The sequence below is a fragment of the Dryas octopetala genome, chromosome 4 (genome assembly GCF_963921425.1).
Source record: "Dryas octopetala chromosome 4, drDryOcto1.1, whole genome shotgun sequence".
NCBI classification, from domain to species: domain Eukaryota; kingdom Viridiplantae; phylum Streptophyta; class Magnoliopsida; order Rosales; family Rosaceae; genus Dryas; species Dryas octopetala.
The window spans coordinates 8,473,367-8,492,313 of record NC_141369.1 but is presented as its reverse complement, the minus strand read 5'-3'; the positions used below and the strand labels follow the sequence as shown (position 1 = coordinate 8,492,313).

Genomic DNA, 18,947 nt, shown 5'->3' with positions numbered 1-18,947 from the left:
TAAATATTAAAAAACTAGAGAAAGACAGATGTGGGTTGGTTAGTGGGAGTTGAGTTGCAGAGAGAAATTAGAGTGAAAGCAAAGACAGAAAGACCAAGCCGTGTGGGGCCCAAACAAAGCCAACCAATCCCGAGACTTCTACATACTCTCTCTCTCTCTCTCTCTATCTCTCTATCTCTATCCTCAAAAAGTCTCATTCAAAAATCTTTTATCTCCCCTCTTATAAAACCCCCTCTGCTCTTCTCTCTCGCAAAGATACTTACTCTGCTCAATTTGCTCTCTGCCACCCAACTTTTTCACATTCACACCCGCGACGACACACACCCCTCTCTCTCTCTCTCGGATATTTGTTCTTTGCGTCTCTTGCTCGCTCTCTCTGCTCGATTTCGCGCTCTACATTCATTGAATTGAGATGGGTTGCTACGCTTTTGGTATCCGATTCTGTTTTTGGTTCGATCGGATTAGCTACTGAAATCCAAACCCAGATTCTAAAATTCAGTCTCTGTTTCTTTTTCTTTTTTTGTTCTTTTTGTTTTATTCCTTGGCCAAAATTTTTATCTGGCCATTGAATTTTCCTCCCTTCTTTTCCTTTGGGATTCGAATATTGCCTTTTTGTTTTGCGTGTTTGCTTTGGTGACGCATCTCAAATTCTCTCTGAATCTCTATTTGAGGCAGAGAAAGCGAGCAGGTTAAGCATGGCTGCAACGAAAAAGAGTGGTAAGTCCAAGAAGGGTGTTGTTGATGAAACCCAGATGGACGAAACAAGCCGAGATTGGGAGATTGGCAAAGGCATCGATCTTGGTCTTTGCTTCGAGAGGCGGCCATGGAAGCCAGTTTTTGATGAAGCTTCCATGTCACTATCCCCAAGGCCTCTCAAGAAGATCAAAAGCCCCAAACGTCAAGACCCAGTTCACCAACCATTTTCAGATTCACCAACCTCTCTTTGTCCTCCTCCATCTTCATCTTCTTCTAGAATAGTTTTCCCTTTTGCTTTTGATGGGTCTCAGTCTCAATCTCAGTCTCAGTCTCAGCAGCCTATGCAATTTCCACACCAATTTAGGACCTCTACTTTGCCTATATTTCCTCCCCTGCCACTTTTTCAACAACAGCAACAACAAATACAACAACAACAACAGCAAAATCCGCAGCAAATGATATCTTTTTCCTCCCAACAGCAGCAGCAGCAGCAGCAGCAACATGGCATGGTTTATCCGCCAGCCTTTCTCGGAGACTCGGCGTTTTGGCAGCAACAGCAGCAGCAGCAAGTGCTTCAGTATTGGAGCGATGCTTTGAATTTGAGCCCGAGAGGAAGGATGATGATGATGAACAAGTTGGGACCTGATGGGAGGCCATTGTTTAGGCCTCCGGCGGGAATGCCTATAAACACAACCAAGCTTTACAGGGGAGTGAGGCAACGGCATTGGGGAAAATGGGTAGCCGAGATTCGCCTTCCTCGGAACAGAACTCGCCTCTGGCTTGGCACCTTCGACACAGCCGAAGATGCTGCCTTGGCCTATGACCGCGAGGCCTTCAAGTTGCGAGGAGAGAATGCCAGGCTTAATTTCCCTGAGCTTTTCCTCAACAAAGACAAACCAGCAGTTTCCACAGCTCCAACTTCGACAACTACTTCTGTTTCACCTCCCAGTTATCAACGTTCAAAGCCAGGCAGGACCCGCAAGCAGCCTCAACAAGAGGTTGAGAAAAGTCTTGATTTGGAGGCAATGCCACCGCCACCAGTGCCACAGTCCCAAGAAGAGAATTGTGACAATGATTCGGGATTGGGGTCGAGTGAGGTGAAAGCGTGTGATGGTGGTGAGGAAGAAGGGATTTCGGGTTCGCAAGAATTGATTTGGGGGGAAATGGCTGAGGCTTGGATGAATGCAATTCCTGCAGGTTGGGGTCCAGGCAGTCCTGTGTGGGATGATTTGGACACCACCAACAATTTTCTGCTGCAATCCCATCTCTCTTTTACCAATCCAAACCCAAATCAGCAGCAGGACTATGATACTAACAATCCTCCTCAACTAATTCATCAAAGCCAGCAAGAGGATCCGGATTCGGCTTCATCTTTATCCCCTTCATGTCCCATGAAGCCCTTCTTTTGGAAGGACCATGATTGAAGGTTCATTCAATATTCCTAAGAGCTTTGCATTTCTCTAGAGGTTGTAGGACTAGTTTTAGGAAAATCAATCCCCTCTGCATATTTCTCACTGGTCCAATTTTTCAAAAAAACACCAACCCAATTACATGCATTTCAAACTCAAACTCAAACCCAAAACACCTCCACCACTTAATTATCTCCTTCCTTTACTTCATGGTAGATCATCATATTATTATTAGTCCTCAGCTCCCCTCCCCTTAATTTCTCCTCACATCTGGTTGCAGATTTTCCATAGACAACCAACCCATATATGATCCTTTGGAGCCTTGTGACTTTTTCTTACAAAAGCTTCAAATTTAGTTTGGTTCTGACTTTTTCAGTTCCTTAAAATTCATGCATTTAATTTCTTCACTTCACACTCTTCTCCATCTGCTCCACAAAGGCTGCATGTTTTTTCAGGCCTTTCAGCAGAGGCAATGCTATATTAGCTGGTTCATGGTTTGCGGGCCATGTATGCATTTTGTTCCCACTTCCTAGCTACTAGCTAGTGTTGGTATTATAGTAATGTCTTATGTAGAGTATTATCATATATGTACTACTTAAAGCTAGGCAGATCAGTCATTATATATTGTGTATTATTCAGAAACATGTTTTTAGTAGTTTTTTTAAGTTGTTGGGTGTAATTTGATGTAGTGTGTGCTGGACCACCGCAGAGGGAGACGGTTTTGTGATCTCCTTCTCAATTGGTCCTCCGCCCGGCCATCACGAGCTTTCGTTTTTCAGCTCCGGCGATGGAAGCCATTTATATATAGAACTTGTACATTTTGTTGGACTTTTTCTACCCCATTGTGAATTGTGATAGTATTATGTCTGCTTTTATATACTTAATTTGATTGTAGGTGTATTTATATCGTTCATTGTGAGCCTTCACTTTCTAGTTCTACTGCTTATATTGTATATATGCATTATTTTTGTTTATTCTTTTTCGTCTTCCTTTCAAGAAATGATTTCTTCCTATTCAGGATGTGTCGTGGGGTTCAGAAATTATTTACATTTTGAGAGTAAGTGGCTAGTTCAAAAACGCTTATCAACCAAGGAGATTAGGAACAAAACTGAAATTTAGGTGGGTAATCTTGTGACTTGAACATCAATGACAATGACAATACCCCAGAATTTACGTAAATTGAGTGGTATTGTGAACAAAAGGGCTCTGCTATGTTAGGACTTATCTACTTGAGGTAACAACCTTTGGGACTAAATATACTTTTTTTCACACCTCAGCATACCTAAATCTGGGATTAAATATACTTGTGGTATTGGAAGGTGAGGGGTGGGTCAAGGTTTAAATTTTAGGTTCAGTGTAGATGTAAAAAAAAAAAAAGTTAAATCTGTCAAGACCCATAAAAATTCATGTGTTTGAGTAAACGACAAAAGTTTTATTTACTTTTATAGTAAATTACATTATATTACCAAACCACTAATATTATTAGCATTAAAGACATTGACTTGCTAACTTGACCGTGAAAAAAAAAAAGTAAGACCGTCTTTTTGAATTTTGTCCTAGAAGGCTAGAACTCAAGTGATTGAGATAATTGTCCTCACCAACATCATTAGTGGTCCAATCCTATAATCTAATGAACCCATATTTTTAAGGCACATGAAGAAGTTTAAAAATATGGTTAAATACAAAATTGGTCTATAAATTTTACAATGAATCTCAATTTGATCTATTAATTCTAAAAAGTGTCAATTTGGTTCATCGAAAAATTTAACGAAAACTGGTTATATGCACAGCAAGTGACCACATTTTCAGGGGCATTTTAGTCTGTTTATCACATTTTTATGTGATCAATTTCGTTAATTTTCATATGGAAATTAACGTTTGTACTGCTTTGGTACAACTAGAAAAATTCATAGACCAAATTGATAATTTTTATAGTTAGTTAACCTAATTGAGAATCAGTATAAAGTTCGTAGACCATTTTTGTATTTAACCCTTAAAAATATATGTCTATTCGAACATTGTCTTTTAATTCTACTTTTTACTCAATGACAAAAGGGTGACTATTTTATGGAGTGTTACAATTTGGGGTTTATTATATTAGAATTTATTATTGTTTTAGAGTTTAGAACCTAGGAGTTTAAAGCCTAAAAAAAAAAAAAAATTAGAAGAAAAGTCTAACTTTTATTAAAAATAAAGATTGGTTATAGGATATACAGATTAAATACAATATATAAGCCACATGCAAGACCATTTTCTAACCAAAAGAACATACCATGTTCCTTTAACACAAAGTGAGCAATCCTATTATGCTCTCTTGGCTGATAACAAAAGTTGGAGAGGTTGGCTAAAGCCAACAATAATATGTTTCTCTGCAGGATAATTAACCATTCAACACGCTTGAAGAGAGCCTAACCTTGTGATAAAATGCAAATAACTCGTATTTACAAGTTGCACTCTGCTAAGAAATCTAAAACAAAACTTAATTACCAATCAATAATGTAGTTTCTCTAATTGAACTGCAGTCATTATTGGTTCAATAGAAAAATTACAGCAGACTTCTCGTCGATTTGCTCAATACTCGAAACCTTTCTTCCGTCTTACTTCAAAGCCGTGGAATATGACATGCAGACATGGGCTTAGGAAAAGGCATAACCATAGCCACTGCGTAAAAGAAAGCCTAAATATAATTTAAAAATCAATTTAACTAAAATTATAGCTCTCATTGCTCACCTCTGTAATCCAGTCACCTGCACAGTTTCTTTCAGATAACTTGGTACCTCACTCCTCAGCTATGCAATTCTCATATGATCTTTTATTTATATTTTAGAATCAGCTTTAAACTTGTATCTAAACTCAAGTTAATAATAACTTTTCCATAACTATATTCAATTCATAAACTTCAAAACGACGTGGTTTCAAATATAAATACGAAATCTTCATTCAATAATCAACAAACAATCCTATTTCTTGTGATTGTTTAAAACTTTAAAAAGAAATTTTTTTTTTTTTTTTTTAACTTTAAAAATATCTTGGCCAAAAAAAAAAAAAAAACTTTAAAAAGATGAGTTAACAGAGCAGAACAGAAGTCAGTAACAGAGCACATCACATTGCTGAACGAACACTTTTCACATTAATTGCTATGAATGAATGAATATTTTGAAATGAGTGATTGACTGAATGATGAGGAAAGGTGGGACCCATCGGCCGTCCCATGAGGTGAGATCAATCCCATTTCTTATTTGTGACGGCACGATAACGATGATGAAGTGGTCACAACTCACAACAAACAAACATGATATAATTACAAATCATGTGGCTAATTAATATAAATAAATCAATCCTATAGATATTAATTATTGATTATTATTAAAACAATAAATTAATTCAATTATCTCAAATCAAATTGTGGCGACCCAGCCAGCCATGGTGTACTTAAGTAATAAACAAACCCTTTCTTTAAACCAAACCCCAATGTTTATGTCAGGGTGCGGCTGCTACAAGTACAAGATAATGATAATTAATTTCTTAAAGGGATTAGTTTTGTTGCTTGGCCGGGCTTGAATATTGATTTTAGAAACCAAGTTTGGATTAGGTAAATTTTCGCTCATAAAATTCAAGATTTTATGTCTAAAATATCTTTCAAAGTTTATTATTTTTAATTTCAGCCTACTTTCCAAAAATTTTGGGAAGAAAACAAATATGTTCAAGTTTGACCATTTTGTTTTGTCTGAAAATTCAACAATGTGAAACAACTGAAAATTTGGACTAAGAAAGCTCCTTAATGAGAGAAAAGAAGTTTAGCTCAAGTAATAAAGCATTTACTTTCTAAGCTCTCAGTAAGAGTTTGAATCTTACATTCCTTATCTTTTGTTTTTCGGGTTACAAGGGAGATTAAAGGGAGAGCAGAGGATCTCTGGTCTTTAAGTATATGAATAAATGCACTCAACTATTTGAACTACAAGCCTCCACGGCTTGCCTTATCATTTTTCTAAAAAAAAAAAAAAAATACAAAGTGAAAATAATGGCCTAGTCAAAATTTGACAATCTGGTCAATTAATATCATAATAGACTATACAAAACACCTTGATAACTTTGAGAAATACCCAAATTGATGAGGAATTAGTTTAAGAACATGACAAAATTATGCAGGTTTTTCAATTTTCCGTTGAGTGTTCTAACGTTCATTGAAGTATTCAAACGCTTTTGTTTTATTTTATATTTTTATAGCTGCATTGCAATAGCAATAATTAAAAAGTACCATTACAATGGTATTTTCTTTATGTTATTATGAGTGATATGGATGTGTCAATGTGTATTATAGCATAGTTTAAGAGATTTATTTGTGTTATTATGAGTGATTTGAGTGTGTGAATGTGCATTTTAGTGTAATTTAGAAAATTTATTAGTTTATAATTAAAGATTAATTGTATTTGTTTAGATACAATTGCAGATACAGTTGCACATAACTTTGGGCAAGCGTTACGTAAAATTTCTTATCCTTTTGAGTATTTTGCCAGGTGGGGAGACTCATAGATTTTTTTTTTTTCCTAATCAAAGATAAGTTATGACTCTTGATATTAAGGTCAAAAGTCCATTAGCGGCCAAAACAAAAATCAGATGTCAATTCTATAAAGTAACCACAATGTCAAATTTAAACGACCGAACCTAACAAGGTAGGATTTTTCAAGATCTGTCAAGTCACACAGCTCATAAAGTGACTGTTAAGTTTAACCAATCGAATCCATTGTTTATGAAGGTGTTACAAAAACAAAACATCCATTTTCAATTGTCCATGCGAAAATAGTTTGTTGTCCTTGATCAGCCCTACTCTAGCATTGGAACTTTACATATCTTGGTTGCTCCTAAACATTAACTATACCATGGCCAATAGTTTCTTTTTCTTTTTTTTTCTTTTTTTCTCTTCCGTCATGGGAGGGGAATTCGGACTTAGAACCTCTAACATTGTGGAGAGATATACCACTCGGTCAATAGCTAGTCAGTATGGCCAATGCTCTCGGTAGCCACAAAATCGGCCCTAAACTTTGGTCAGAAAGTTACGAAACCTAAAGGCTGATCCTATGCATTCAGACACACCATTGTAACAGCTTCCAGTGGGTTTTGAAGCAACATCTGTGCAAGAATAACAATATGTACAAAGAAAAGAATGCAGTTGTGGAGAAAGAATGTAGACCTGGACTCAATTGAAGAGTTTTTCTGGCAGTAATTAATTCAATTGAAGGGTTTTTTCTGGTAGTAATCCAATTTAAGAACCATAATTTGTAAAACCAAAATAAATATCAATTCAAGAACAATCAATACAAACTCAGCCAGGTAAAAACTTTGAAGGAGAACAAGACAAGGCAAGAAATTGAACATTGCTAAAAATTCAAAAGCGATAATGGGTTGAATTTTGAAGAAATTTGTAATTGCTTTCCAGGCAGACAATAAATATTGTACTGCAAACATCTCTGCCATTGTTATACTTATAATTCAGAAGGCACAACTGCATGAACCCATGTTGAAGTATTAAACTGAATCCAAATCTCAAAACCCTATTGGACCATACAAATCCAATTGATAACTATCTCATCTTTGTTTTGAATTAAGAGTGATTACCGCTCTTACATACTTTGTTTGCATATAAAGAGTGTTTACAAATAACAAGCACAATACCAAAGTGAGGACTGCCGGGAATTGATCAAGTCTATCACTGAAGAAATGAAAACAACTTTGTTTAACATGGATAGCAACAAAGTTCCAGGACCTGATGATTAATTGGTCATGAGAAAGCTTGGGGTATCTTAAGGAAAGATGTAGTTTTTCTGCAATAAAATCTTTTCCTCAATACAGGAAACTTTTTGGTGAAATCGATGCAATATCAATGACCTTGATCGTTAAGTAAAAAGCTTTTCAAAGATGGGAGAATTTTGGTCCAATTTCTTGTTGCAGTGTTACATACTAGTGCATCACAAATTCCAGCTAATAGAATAAAAGCAAACTTACCAGATTTCATTAGCTTAAATCAGACTGCCTTTGTCCAAGGCAGAAATATTGCAGAGAATGATATTAGCTCAAGACCTTTTCAAGTGCTATCACAGAAATTCAGGACCTGCTAGATGTGCCATAAAGATTTCTCACGAAAGCCTACAACTCAAGAAGCAAGGAGTTCATTCTCATATATAGCTGCAATTGGAGTTCCAACTTAATTTATTCATTGGACCAGAGAATTCATAACCCATCCAAAGTTTTCAGTGGCCCTTAAATAGCCATTGGTTGGATATTTTAAGGAGAATGAGGTTTATGGCAGGATGACCCTTTATCACCTTACCTCTTTGAAGGCTTTTACAAAAGTGATGAATCAAAAAACTGCATGCGACTTTAAATTTCACATGATATGTGAAACTCAAACTCTCCCATCTGTGTTTTGCTAATGACTTCATCCCACAGTTGATGTAACTTCTATCAGGAAAATTAAAACAGTTCTTGATCTATTTTCCAACATTGCAGAAACCAAACTCAGATAAAAGTGAGGTATTCTTTGCCGACACTGATGAGTTAAAGAGAAACTAAGGTACCTAGGGGTTCCCCGCATTTCCAGTCAACCATCCTTTGAAGTTGTCCTCCCTCCTCTTATAGAGAAAATATAGACATAGAGAAGCAGTAAGATTAGAGCTCATCAAGTCAGTGCTAGAGAGTACATGTTTATTGATCTAACATCCTATATTATTCAACAGCACACGGGTAATTTTTCATACAGTTTTATTCATGGCAACCTGAAGGACCTTAATGGAAACACAAGGAAGGAGCCTAATCTATGGTGAAGCAAAACTAAATTCCGAATGGTAGGTGGAACTGGCGACCATCAAGAACATAAGAGCTTGTTGATATTCTCATATTTAAGTAGGGTGAGTAGGAATTCACCTAAGGCCGGGCAGTTCTGGTTGGGTAGCTGGGAAATTTGGAAATCAGGAATCTACAATTGCAGTGAGACCTGGAACTTCATCAGGAAACATCTTCGTACTATACATTGGCGTCACTTGATTCAAGTTCCTCAAGTTATTCCCAGGCATGCATTGTTTCCAAGCTAACTGTACAAGACAAACCCATAAAACAGGTGTAGATTACTAATTGGACATTGGCTCTTAGGTTTGGGGAGACTAGTTTGGGATAGTTTAATCTGTCATTCTTGGGCTGAGAGAAAAACAGAACACTGAAAAGAAAGTTATGCAACATATAGTTGATGTTAGGTTTAAAATGGTAGGTTACTGTAAATTTCGAAGTTCTTCCAAAAATAGGAAGCTGTGTGATAGTTGGATATCATGTTTGTTGGGAATCACAATGTCTGCTGTGCAGTGAACCCAACAACTCAGATTTAGGAGTACACTGTTCATGATCTTGCAGATGCGGTTAAGGTCCCTGTACCAACATCTATATCAGCACCATAGAAAAAGAGGAGGAATATGAAAAAATTAACTGTAGTCAATTTAGTTGTTTGTTTCTTTTCTGTTAGGGTGTGCATGTTACAGTCTTGCAGATTTTAAGCTCCCTTTCTGAAGGACAAAAATATGGTTCATCAAAATACATAGAGTTAATGACTAGCATGGAGTATGAAAACAACTATAATAACCCAAAAACTGTCTGCTCCAATTCATGAGGCACATGCACCCACTGAAGTTACTGCAGACTATAATCAATGTTCCGCACTAGAACATAACATGATACACGCTGAATAATCAAGTATAATGCAGAATGCAGTTCTTATCTCAGATCCCTAATAATTTCTGCAAGAGTACCTCTTACTTGGTCCAAAACCAATTCTCTGTTTGACCTACAGAATTGCCATTGTCTATCCATCTCCAAATGGAATATAAAATATTCAGCACAATGGATACGTCACGGAATATGACAAATGACATGTACAATTTAAGTTTTAGAAATTAAAAAAGAACATACTGATTTTACCCCAAATTACTATTAAATTCCTAAATAATAGCTAATAATCTTCAAGTAGCTTCTTGTTAATTTAATAAATCCGAAACTACTAGGAACAAAATTCCATGAATACACAACTCAATACACCACCCCTTCCATTATATCACCCTCTCTTAGTCTCTTTATTAGCCCTTGAGATACTCCAAGATTATTACCAGGCAACCCTTTCCATTATATCTCCCTCTCTCTATTAGCCCTTGAGGTTGAGCTAGATTATTACAGAAAACCCCTACCACCAAGGCAACCATTCTATAAACTCAAACCACAAACCCAGACATAATAAAAAGGAACATAATAGAAAATGTATAAATATGATAGAAAAAGGTCAACAGCATATGAATTTTGGGGTGAGTGGAACTCAGTAAGTCAAACACAGTTTTAATTTTCCTTTCAATTGAAGAAGCTCCAGTTCCTTGACATGTCAACATTTTTTTTTACACAAAGGTAGATTACAAAGCCTGACATGACAAAATTTATTTTTTATTTTTTAAAATAAAGATAAAAAACTATATATTGCCATTGATGTCACTTCCAAATTCAGGGTTGAGTTACTAAATAACCTATATGAGACAAACATTCACATAAGTAGATTTTTAAGTTCGCATTTTGTTTGCTATCGTGGGAATTTAAGATCATATTATCCATTGCATCTAGAATTAAAAACAAGGCACAACTATCATTAAGAGAACATACTGGTTCTCATTGTGTTTTAAGTTCAAGCAGGCAAGCAGTAAGCTATTTCTATGCTCAGGATGCTTCAAGATGTGCCAAAGAGCCAAAAATGATGACAAGGCAGACAATGGTGTGACATTACATACAACTACAAAGGTGCAACCAATTGTGATAAATAAAACTGCAACAAAACGTACCACATTTGAATTCAAACAAGAGAATTGATTGAAATCCAGCATCAAGAAGCAGGTAGATATGATATCAAAAGAATTCACAAGCAAGTATGGAAAATACAAAGGTAAAAGAAAACACATAGGAACATAGATGAAAATTTAATACTTTAATACATACCATAGTAATCCGAACAATCAATTAAGCCATGCTTCACCATTGAAATCACCGATCCAGAACATTCATGCAAGGAAAGAGAAATGAAATGAGCAAAGCTCATAATAAAACAAGTAACGAATGCTATCAAGATAACAAGTGAACTACACGTCCATTTTTTTTTTTTTTTTTCTGTATTGATAAGATCTTTTACAACATAACCTAAAAAAGAGAAGCCAGAACTACTGTTTATTATTTTCGGCTGCACTCTCTTCCTTCCCAAGTGCAACCACCACTTTCCTCAAGATAGCTTCAGTTGGTTGGTGGGAATTCTCAACGGCCTTTGAAATAGGTTGCCATTTTTCACCATGCTTCGGTTCTGCAGAAACGCATCTTTTCAGTACATCCTTCTGGTTCTCCTCAGTCCCATGCTGAATTTCAAATTTGTAGTACAATGCCCAGAAATCCCCAATATCCGGGGCAAGTGTCACTGCCCTGTTGAGCCAAGTCCTAGCTTTGTCCACCTTCCTGTCATGCCAGAATAACTTGGCCACAGCAGCAATTACATGGGGATCATGATCACATTTCTTGAGAGCATCCATACTCTTGGTCTTCCTTTGGGGACGGGGTACCATCTCAATAGATGCTGCCCACAAGATACCACTATTGGGACACTCCTGCAAAGCCTTTGCCATCAAAATATCAGCTTCCTTCTTATTGCCATGCCTCAATTCAGCTCGAACAGCAGCAAGCCACAGTTCAGGGTTCTGAGGATTCTTCTTCCTGGCCATTGTGAGAACTGCACGAGCTTTACTCAGCCCATTCATCTTCTCTTCAAGATTAGCAAGAGAAAGCCAGAGTGGTATGGAATTCGGGCAGTGCTTCAGACCCGAGTCATAAGCCTCCTTGGCCTTTTCCAAATGAACAAGCCGTTCCTCTAGCTGTCCAAGCATCAACCACAATTTAAAGAATGAAGGGAAGCGCTTCAACCCTTCATTAAGCAACTTCCTCTCCTCATCAAGGTTCCCTAATTCTCTCTCAACAATTGCTGATTTCATCCACACTCTTTCTGTGCCTCCCCTTTCCCGGGCTTTGGCAAGAAGCATTCTAGCTCTCTCTGGTTCATGGTTCTCAAATTCAAGTTTAAACGCAGCAAGCCAAATTTCTTCAGAATTAGGAATGGCAGCATAAGCTTCTTGGAGAATTGCACGAGCAGCAGGCACATCCCCAGCAAGCCACTTCTCCTTTGCGCCCATAAGCCACAAGACTTCAGCCTGTGGTCGGTAGGTCACTGCTTTACGAAGCAACGCATCAAGAGATTCCCTAGTCCCATGGCTTTTTTCAAGCTGTGCTGCTTTGAGCCATATGCTCTTCTTGGTTAAGAACACCGTAAGTGCATGCGCATAAATTGCTCGGGCTGTTTCAATGGAGCCCCTTTTCTTGCACTCCTCTGCATCAGCAACCCATGTCCTCTTCCTATCTTCTTCCTCCACACCAATCCCAATTGTGTTCCGAATGATTGCTTGGCAAGTTGCTACAGATCCTGCACGCTCAGCAGCTTCAGCCTCTTTCATCCATGCTTCTCTATCAATGACCAATCCTTCTCTTTGCAAAGCCCTTATACCCCTTTCAATAATCTTCCCAACCATGGACGTATTCCCATTAGCTTCTTCCAACTTCGCCGCCGTTATCCAAATGGCAGGCTCCTTCGATAGCTTCTCTCTTGCCTTATTAAGGACCTTCTTAGCATTATCATAAGTTTCCAACCTCGCAAGTGCAAGCCACAATTCAATGTGCAACGGGCAACACTCCACTGCCCTATGAAGCAAAAGCCTTGCATCCTCCTCATTGGCAAGCTCCACAACCGCCTTCCACAGCCTAACAGAATCAGGAATGTGCTCCAACCCTTTCCTCAAGACCCTGCTCCTATTCAAATCATCATGCTCCAATTTCGCAGCCTGCATCCACAACTTCACCGAATTCTGTATTGACTTCACTCCCTTAGCAATAACAGCCTTAGCTTCGTCGGGGCTGGCAAGCCTACAAGCCTCCAACCATACATCCTCACTCTTGGGACACTCCTCACACCCTTTCTCAATCAATTGTCTGGCTGCCTGAATCTTCCCCGCCACCTCCTCCAACCTTGCAGCCGCAATCCAACCAGGGGGATGCTTAGGATTCGTCTGCGTTACACTCTTGAGCAGCAATCTAGCCTTCTTTATATCCGAAATCTCCGCATCACTGGTAATCTTCATACTTTTAAGATCAGTTAAATACCCTTTCGGGTCCACAACTGTCAACCCTGAAACCGAATCCGAAAGCCTATCCAACTTCAAGGACAACACCGTACCTCTGCCCTCACCCACGGCAGTCAAATCTGTAACTGGGGTTTGGGACCACGGGGTCTCTGTACCACCAGCTGACCTGCTCTTCGGGTCTAATGCCGTAACATGCTCCTTCTCCTGCCTGGCCTTTTCTAAAAGGGTATCGGGCACCGGCACAAAGCTCTCAAACTTCCTCTTCTTGTTCCTCAATGAATAATCTCCAATTTCGGGTATACTATCCCAATCCTGGGCAGACAAAGTATACAACTTCCTCTTCAAATTCGCAAACTGCTCCGTGATCTTGGGGTTCGAAGCTCTATACTTCTCAATCTCCTGTTTCAACCGAGCTTCTCTCCTATCCTTTCTCCTCGAGTCCATTCTCTTATCAATAGCTTCCCACACTGCATCAGCCTCCTTATCCTCGTCGTCATATTCAGCTGACGCAAACAACCCAACATCATTCCCTTCAAATTCATCAAATTTCTGATTCTCATCGTACCCTTTATCCTCCCCTTCATCCTCTTCCTCTTCCTCGGGCTTCCCGCGCCCGCGGCCGACCCCAGGCGCCGCCGCAGCACCGCCGATTGTTGTCGCCGACCTATCGGGCAGGTCCGGGGCAGCACGGGCGGGTCCGATATCGGATCTAGTGGTGAACCCAGTAGCTCCACGGCCGAGCCCGGCGACATAGTTTGGGGGAGGCTTCGAGTTGAGGAATTCAAGGCGGGGTTTGGGGACGGCGGGGGGTTGGGTTCCGCCAAAGACAGGGATGTGAAGGGTTAGGGTCGAGAGGGGTCTGATGCCGAGGTCGGAGAGGACGGTGGAGTCGCTTTGAGTCAGTAATTGAAGGCTTTGGGATATGAATAGACGCTGCTGAGAGATGGGTATGTGGGAGTTTTGTTCAATTTGGTGCTTTAGGTTTTCGAGCGTGGTGGTCTTGGGGTTTATGTTTAGGGTTAGGGTTTTGTGGTTCGGGGATGTGATGAACACCATTGTAGTTCCTGTGATTCTGTGTTTGAGAGAGAATTAGGGTTTGGAAGAAGCTGAAATAGTGAACTCAGACAGTCAGACTGACGAAGATAGAGTATACTTTTGTTTTTTTTTTTGGATAGAGTCGGTGAGTTATGTGTGGGCTACAAAGTGGGCAAGGACGATGGCTATTTTTGGTAGAGTGGGGGCCTAAAAGACTCAAACTAAAAAACTAGCTATTAACAAAACAACTTCTAAAGAGCCCAACCAAATGCATCTCACAGGCAAGAGGATCTTCAAAAATAGTCAAACCAAGCACCAAGGAATGACCAATATGAGCTAGACCATCAGCAAGCCTATTCTTTTCTCTAAAGACATGAGAAACTTGGCAGCACCAATCCCTGAATAATAAATTTCTGCAAGTAGAAATGAGAGAGTCCAGAGGATGAAGACCAGAAGTAGCCTTGGTAACAAGCTGGACACCAGTAATAGAATCCATTTCAACCTGCACCAACCTACAGCCTTGATCCCAAGCAATCTTCAACCCTAAATAAAGACTCCAAATCTCAGTAGAAAGAATTTCACCTTTACCCAATTTAGAGGCAAAACCAACAAGCCAATGGCCATTACTATCTCTCAAAACTCCATCAGCACTAATGGATCCATCAGAGCCAAGTCTGCTACCATCCACATTTAATTTGACCCAATTGACAGGAGGAGGATACCAACATAAATGAACTTGGACCCTAGCTGGTTTGCAAGATTGAGTAGCCATAGTAGCAAACCATTCTTTGATAGAGGCCTCAATAACCATATTGGGATTAGAGGGAAGAGAGAAATCAGCCTAAAAAGTAACTATATTTCTCCACTTCTAAATAAACCAACAAGCAAAACAAAACACAAATCTCCACTGAATGCCAGCAATAGAACTAGCTTTGGACTTAAGGTTTATCAACAACCAATCATGAAAAACCAGCCCATGAGAGGAGAGGATGAGAGGGGGCATTGACAAACTAGCCCAAATATATGGATTTAGGTCTCTCACAATCTCTGAAAAGATGTTGCACAAATTCCAGGGGATGACCACACCCCCCACAAGTAGGATTATTAGTCATTTGTCTTCGCCATCTCTGCTCATTAACAAGGAGCCTATTCAAACACAACAACCAGAAAAAAGATTTTACCTTAGGAGGAATATTCATTTTCCAGAGAAAGTGCCAGTCTCAAGCATGAAGATCACCATCCTCAATAGCCAGACAATATACTGACTTGACTGAAAAAGAGCCAGAGGGGGAAAGACTCCAAATCCATTTATCACCACTACAACCCTCCATATTAATAGGCAAAGTAGAAATATGGTCCACAATATGAACAGGAAGAAGGGACCTAAGAAGGGGAATATCCCACCCCTGATCAGTGTAAAAGTCTGACACTAAAGAGAAAAGATAATCATCAGGAACATAAGAAATAGCATGATCAAGCAAACAACCAAATCGAGTCCATTTATCAGACCAAGAAAGAATAGAGTCACCCTTCCCAAGTCTCCAGACAAGACCTTTCTTAAGAATCTTAACACCATAAATAACACCTATCCAGGTACTAGAGCAACCAGAATGATTAGGCAAGTCAAGAATGTGATTAGCAGCACCCTGGAGATACTTACTCTTGAAAGAACTAGCCCATAAACCCTCATCATGTTGCAGAATTCTTCAACTTGCTTTAGCTAATAATCTTGGTTCATCAATCTCATTTTCTTAAGACCTATGCAACCCAAAGCTTTAGGGAGGCAAACTTGGCTTCAACTAACCAGGTTAGTCTTATGCTTAGCTTCAGTAGTTCCCCAAAGGAAATCCTTGTAAAGTCTATCAATTTTATTGCACACAGAAACCGGAAATTTAACGGATTGCATGGCATAAATAGGGATAGCAGAAAAAACTGACTGAATCAAGGTAACCCTACCAGCCAGAGATAAAAAACCAACCTTCTAAGAAGCAAGTCTACTTTGAACTTTTTCCACAATTTCATTATAGGTAGCTTTGGTGACCCTGGAATGAATTAAAGGCACACCTATACTTGCCCAAGTTCTGAGTAAGGGGGAACCACAAATACTACTGATCTCAAGAGCAACACAACGAGGCGTATTAGGAGAACAATAGATTCTGGATTTCTCAAAGCTCACCAGCTGACACAAAACCTATCTAAGCAGTTTTTGACAACAAGAGCTTGCTGTCAAGAGGCTTCACTGAACAAGATGATATCATCAGCAAAGAAAAGATGGGAGATTGAAGGCCCATTCCTGCTGATTTTAACAGGCTTCCATTTATGAGTAAAGACAGCATCATTGATGAGATGAGCAAGCTTCTCAACACATAAAACAAAAAGGTAAGGAGACAATGGATCTCATTGCCTAACCCCTCTCTCAGGAACAAATTTCTGAGTTAATTTACCATTAACAATCAACTGGTAATCAACACTAGAAATACAACACATAATAAGCTCCAAGAAAGTACTAGTAACTATATTATCAATGATCTGCCTACCAGGAATAAAGCTAACCTGGTTAGGACTAATCAAACGCTGCATTAAAGGTCTAAGCCTGGTGACCAAAATCTTAGTAACCACTTTGTAAAGGGTGTTACAAAGGCTTATAGGTCTAAATAGAGAAATCAATTGAGGCCCAGAAATCTTGGGAACTAGAGCAATAAGGGTGCTCCCCAAACCAGAAGGGAGAACACCACAATTGAAACACTGCTTCACCATGTTGTATATATCATCACCACAAATGTCTCAATGATGATGAAAGAAACCAGCAAGAATCCTATCAGGGCCAGGGGCTTTCATAGCACCAATAAAAAACATACTATCTTTCACAATTTCATGAGTGATTTCAGCACCCAAAAGATTAGGCATAACAAAACTATTCTCAACCAAAGGATCAGCAGAGAAAAGGCCTTGAAAATGCATAACAGCAATCTGCTTAATCTCAGGCTTATCCGTCACCCAAACCCCATCAAAATTAAGTAAACCTTCAATCTTATTTCTTTATTTCTTCTTCTTCTAACAAGAGTGGAAAGGTGGAAAAACTTATTGTTCCTATCTCCTTATTGAAGCCATTTAACTCTAGATTTCTGCTTCCAGAAAATCTCTTCATGATCTAAAAAAGCATTATACTCACTCTGAAGCTCAACTTCAAGATTAAGGAGGAAAGGGTTGGGATTAACACATAAAGCTTTATGGATCCCTCTTAAACGAGCAAGAAGTTTTTTTTTTTTTTTTTTAATGAAAAAGATGCCCAAAAACATCAATATTCCATTGCTTAACATTAGCAGTGAAACAAGCAATTTTACCAAAAATATCAAGATCCTTAGAATGCCAAGCAGAACTCACAAAGTCCTTGAAATCCTTGTGATGAAGCCACATATTGTTATATCTAAGGGCATGTTTCGTACATCGTATTAGACTCTGGAGAGGAGTAAATAGTCTATATCAATTATTTGGTGTCAACTTGTATTATTTAATTACCTGATTATGTAAACTGAACTGGGCTTTTAATACTCTCCTTATCTGATTAACTAATACAACCCACACACCTGAGATTAGATAATACACGCTTAATTATAAAAAAATTGGGAAAACAAAAACACGCTGAAAACCAATAGACGCTCTTTTCATCTTTTTCTCCCTAGGGTTCTTCTCCGCTATTTTCTCCATAGGTTATTCTTTTCACTCTTCTCCAGGTAATCATCTCTCACTCTCTCTCTATGTCTCATACTCTCTCCAATATGCTTCTTCTATGTTCTTCTCTCTTCATCTTTTCTTTCTTTATATATTTCCTCTTCTATGCATGATGTATGATTATTTCTTCTTATCCTTTCTTTTAGATTTATTCAATAGATCATTTTATTACATTTTTTTGGGAATTAGGTTATGATTTTTTTCTTCAAAGTTTTGCTTAGGCAGTGTTTTTCTTCAATTTTCACTAAGTTATCAAAGAATTTAAAAAAATACTTTGATTCGCTGCTATCCGGTGAAGCACCAAACACAGTATAACTTAGTCAAATTGTTTATCTGGAACAGTACCAAACGCCTGATAATATTCTGGATAAACATTCAGTACTTTCCGGAACAGATTAATACTATATGACAAAAATTAATTAGTACAGTCCGACGTACCAAACGAGCCCTAAAAGGCTTGAAGGAAGGATCGGGAACTTGATGGCTCTCTAAACAGCTGGGCTTAATTTGATTAAACTTTTCTCACAAAATGGATTTAGATAGGCCTTGCATAGTGGGTTGAGTCTAATTCAACTTATGCTGGATGTACCGTACAATTCATAACAAGACACCATAATGCAAACGAACAAGCATAATTTTTTATGAGAGCTGTTATTTGCACACTTTTTCTTTTCTTTTTGCACACTCCCAATCACCGGCTACCTCTAAGCAAGCAGAGACCACCGGCGAGCTTCCTTTGACGGCGCAGACCCCCACCCTCCTTCCCACCAAGCGGCCATGCACCCTACACATTGCAAAACCAACTTAGAAAACAGCCCCCGCTCCT

The 18,947-nt window shown here is 38.7% G+C and overlaps 2 protein-coding genes across 2 annotated transcripts; one reads left to right on the top strand and one right to left on the bottom strand.

The window, feature by feature from the left end:
• The first annotated feature begins 282 nt into the window (after nucleotides 1-282).
• Nucleotides 283-2,933, top strand: LOC147286514 (uncharacterized). The gene has a single exon (XM_086239135.1). It carries the CDS (start codon nucleotides 696-698, stop codon nucleotides 2,118-2,120), a length of 1,425 nt encoding a protein of 474 aa, XP_086095261.1. The 5' UTR covers nucleotides 283-695; the 3' UTR covers nucleotides 2,121-2,933.
• An 8,157-nt stretch (nucleotides 2,934-11,090) lies between these two features.
• On the bottom strand, nucleotides 11,091-14,527 carry EMB2770 (pre-mRNA splicing factor-like protein). The gene has a single exon (XM_086241563.1). The coding sequence runs from the start codon at nucleotides 14,408-14,410 to the stop codon at nucleotides 11,339-11,341; it is 3,072 nt and encodes a 1,023-aa protein (XP_086097689.1). The 5' UTR covers nucleotides 14,411-14,527; the 3' UTR covers nucleotides 11,091-11,338.
• Between the last annotated feature and the right edge of the window lie 4,420 nt (nucleotides 14,528-18,947).

Coding starts and splice junctions, on each gene's coding strand:
- LOC147286514 (XM_086239135.1), top strand. CDS start 696: ATGGCTGCAACGAAAAAGAGTGGTAAGTCCAAGAAGGGTGTTGTTGAT.
- EMB2770 (XM_086241563.1), bottom strand. CDS start 14,410: ATGGTGTTCATCACATCCCCGAACCACAAAACCCTAACCCTAAACATA.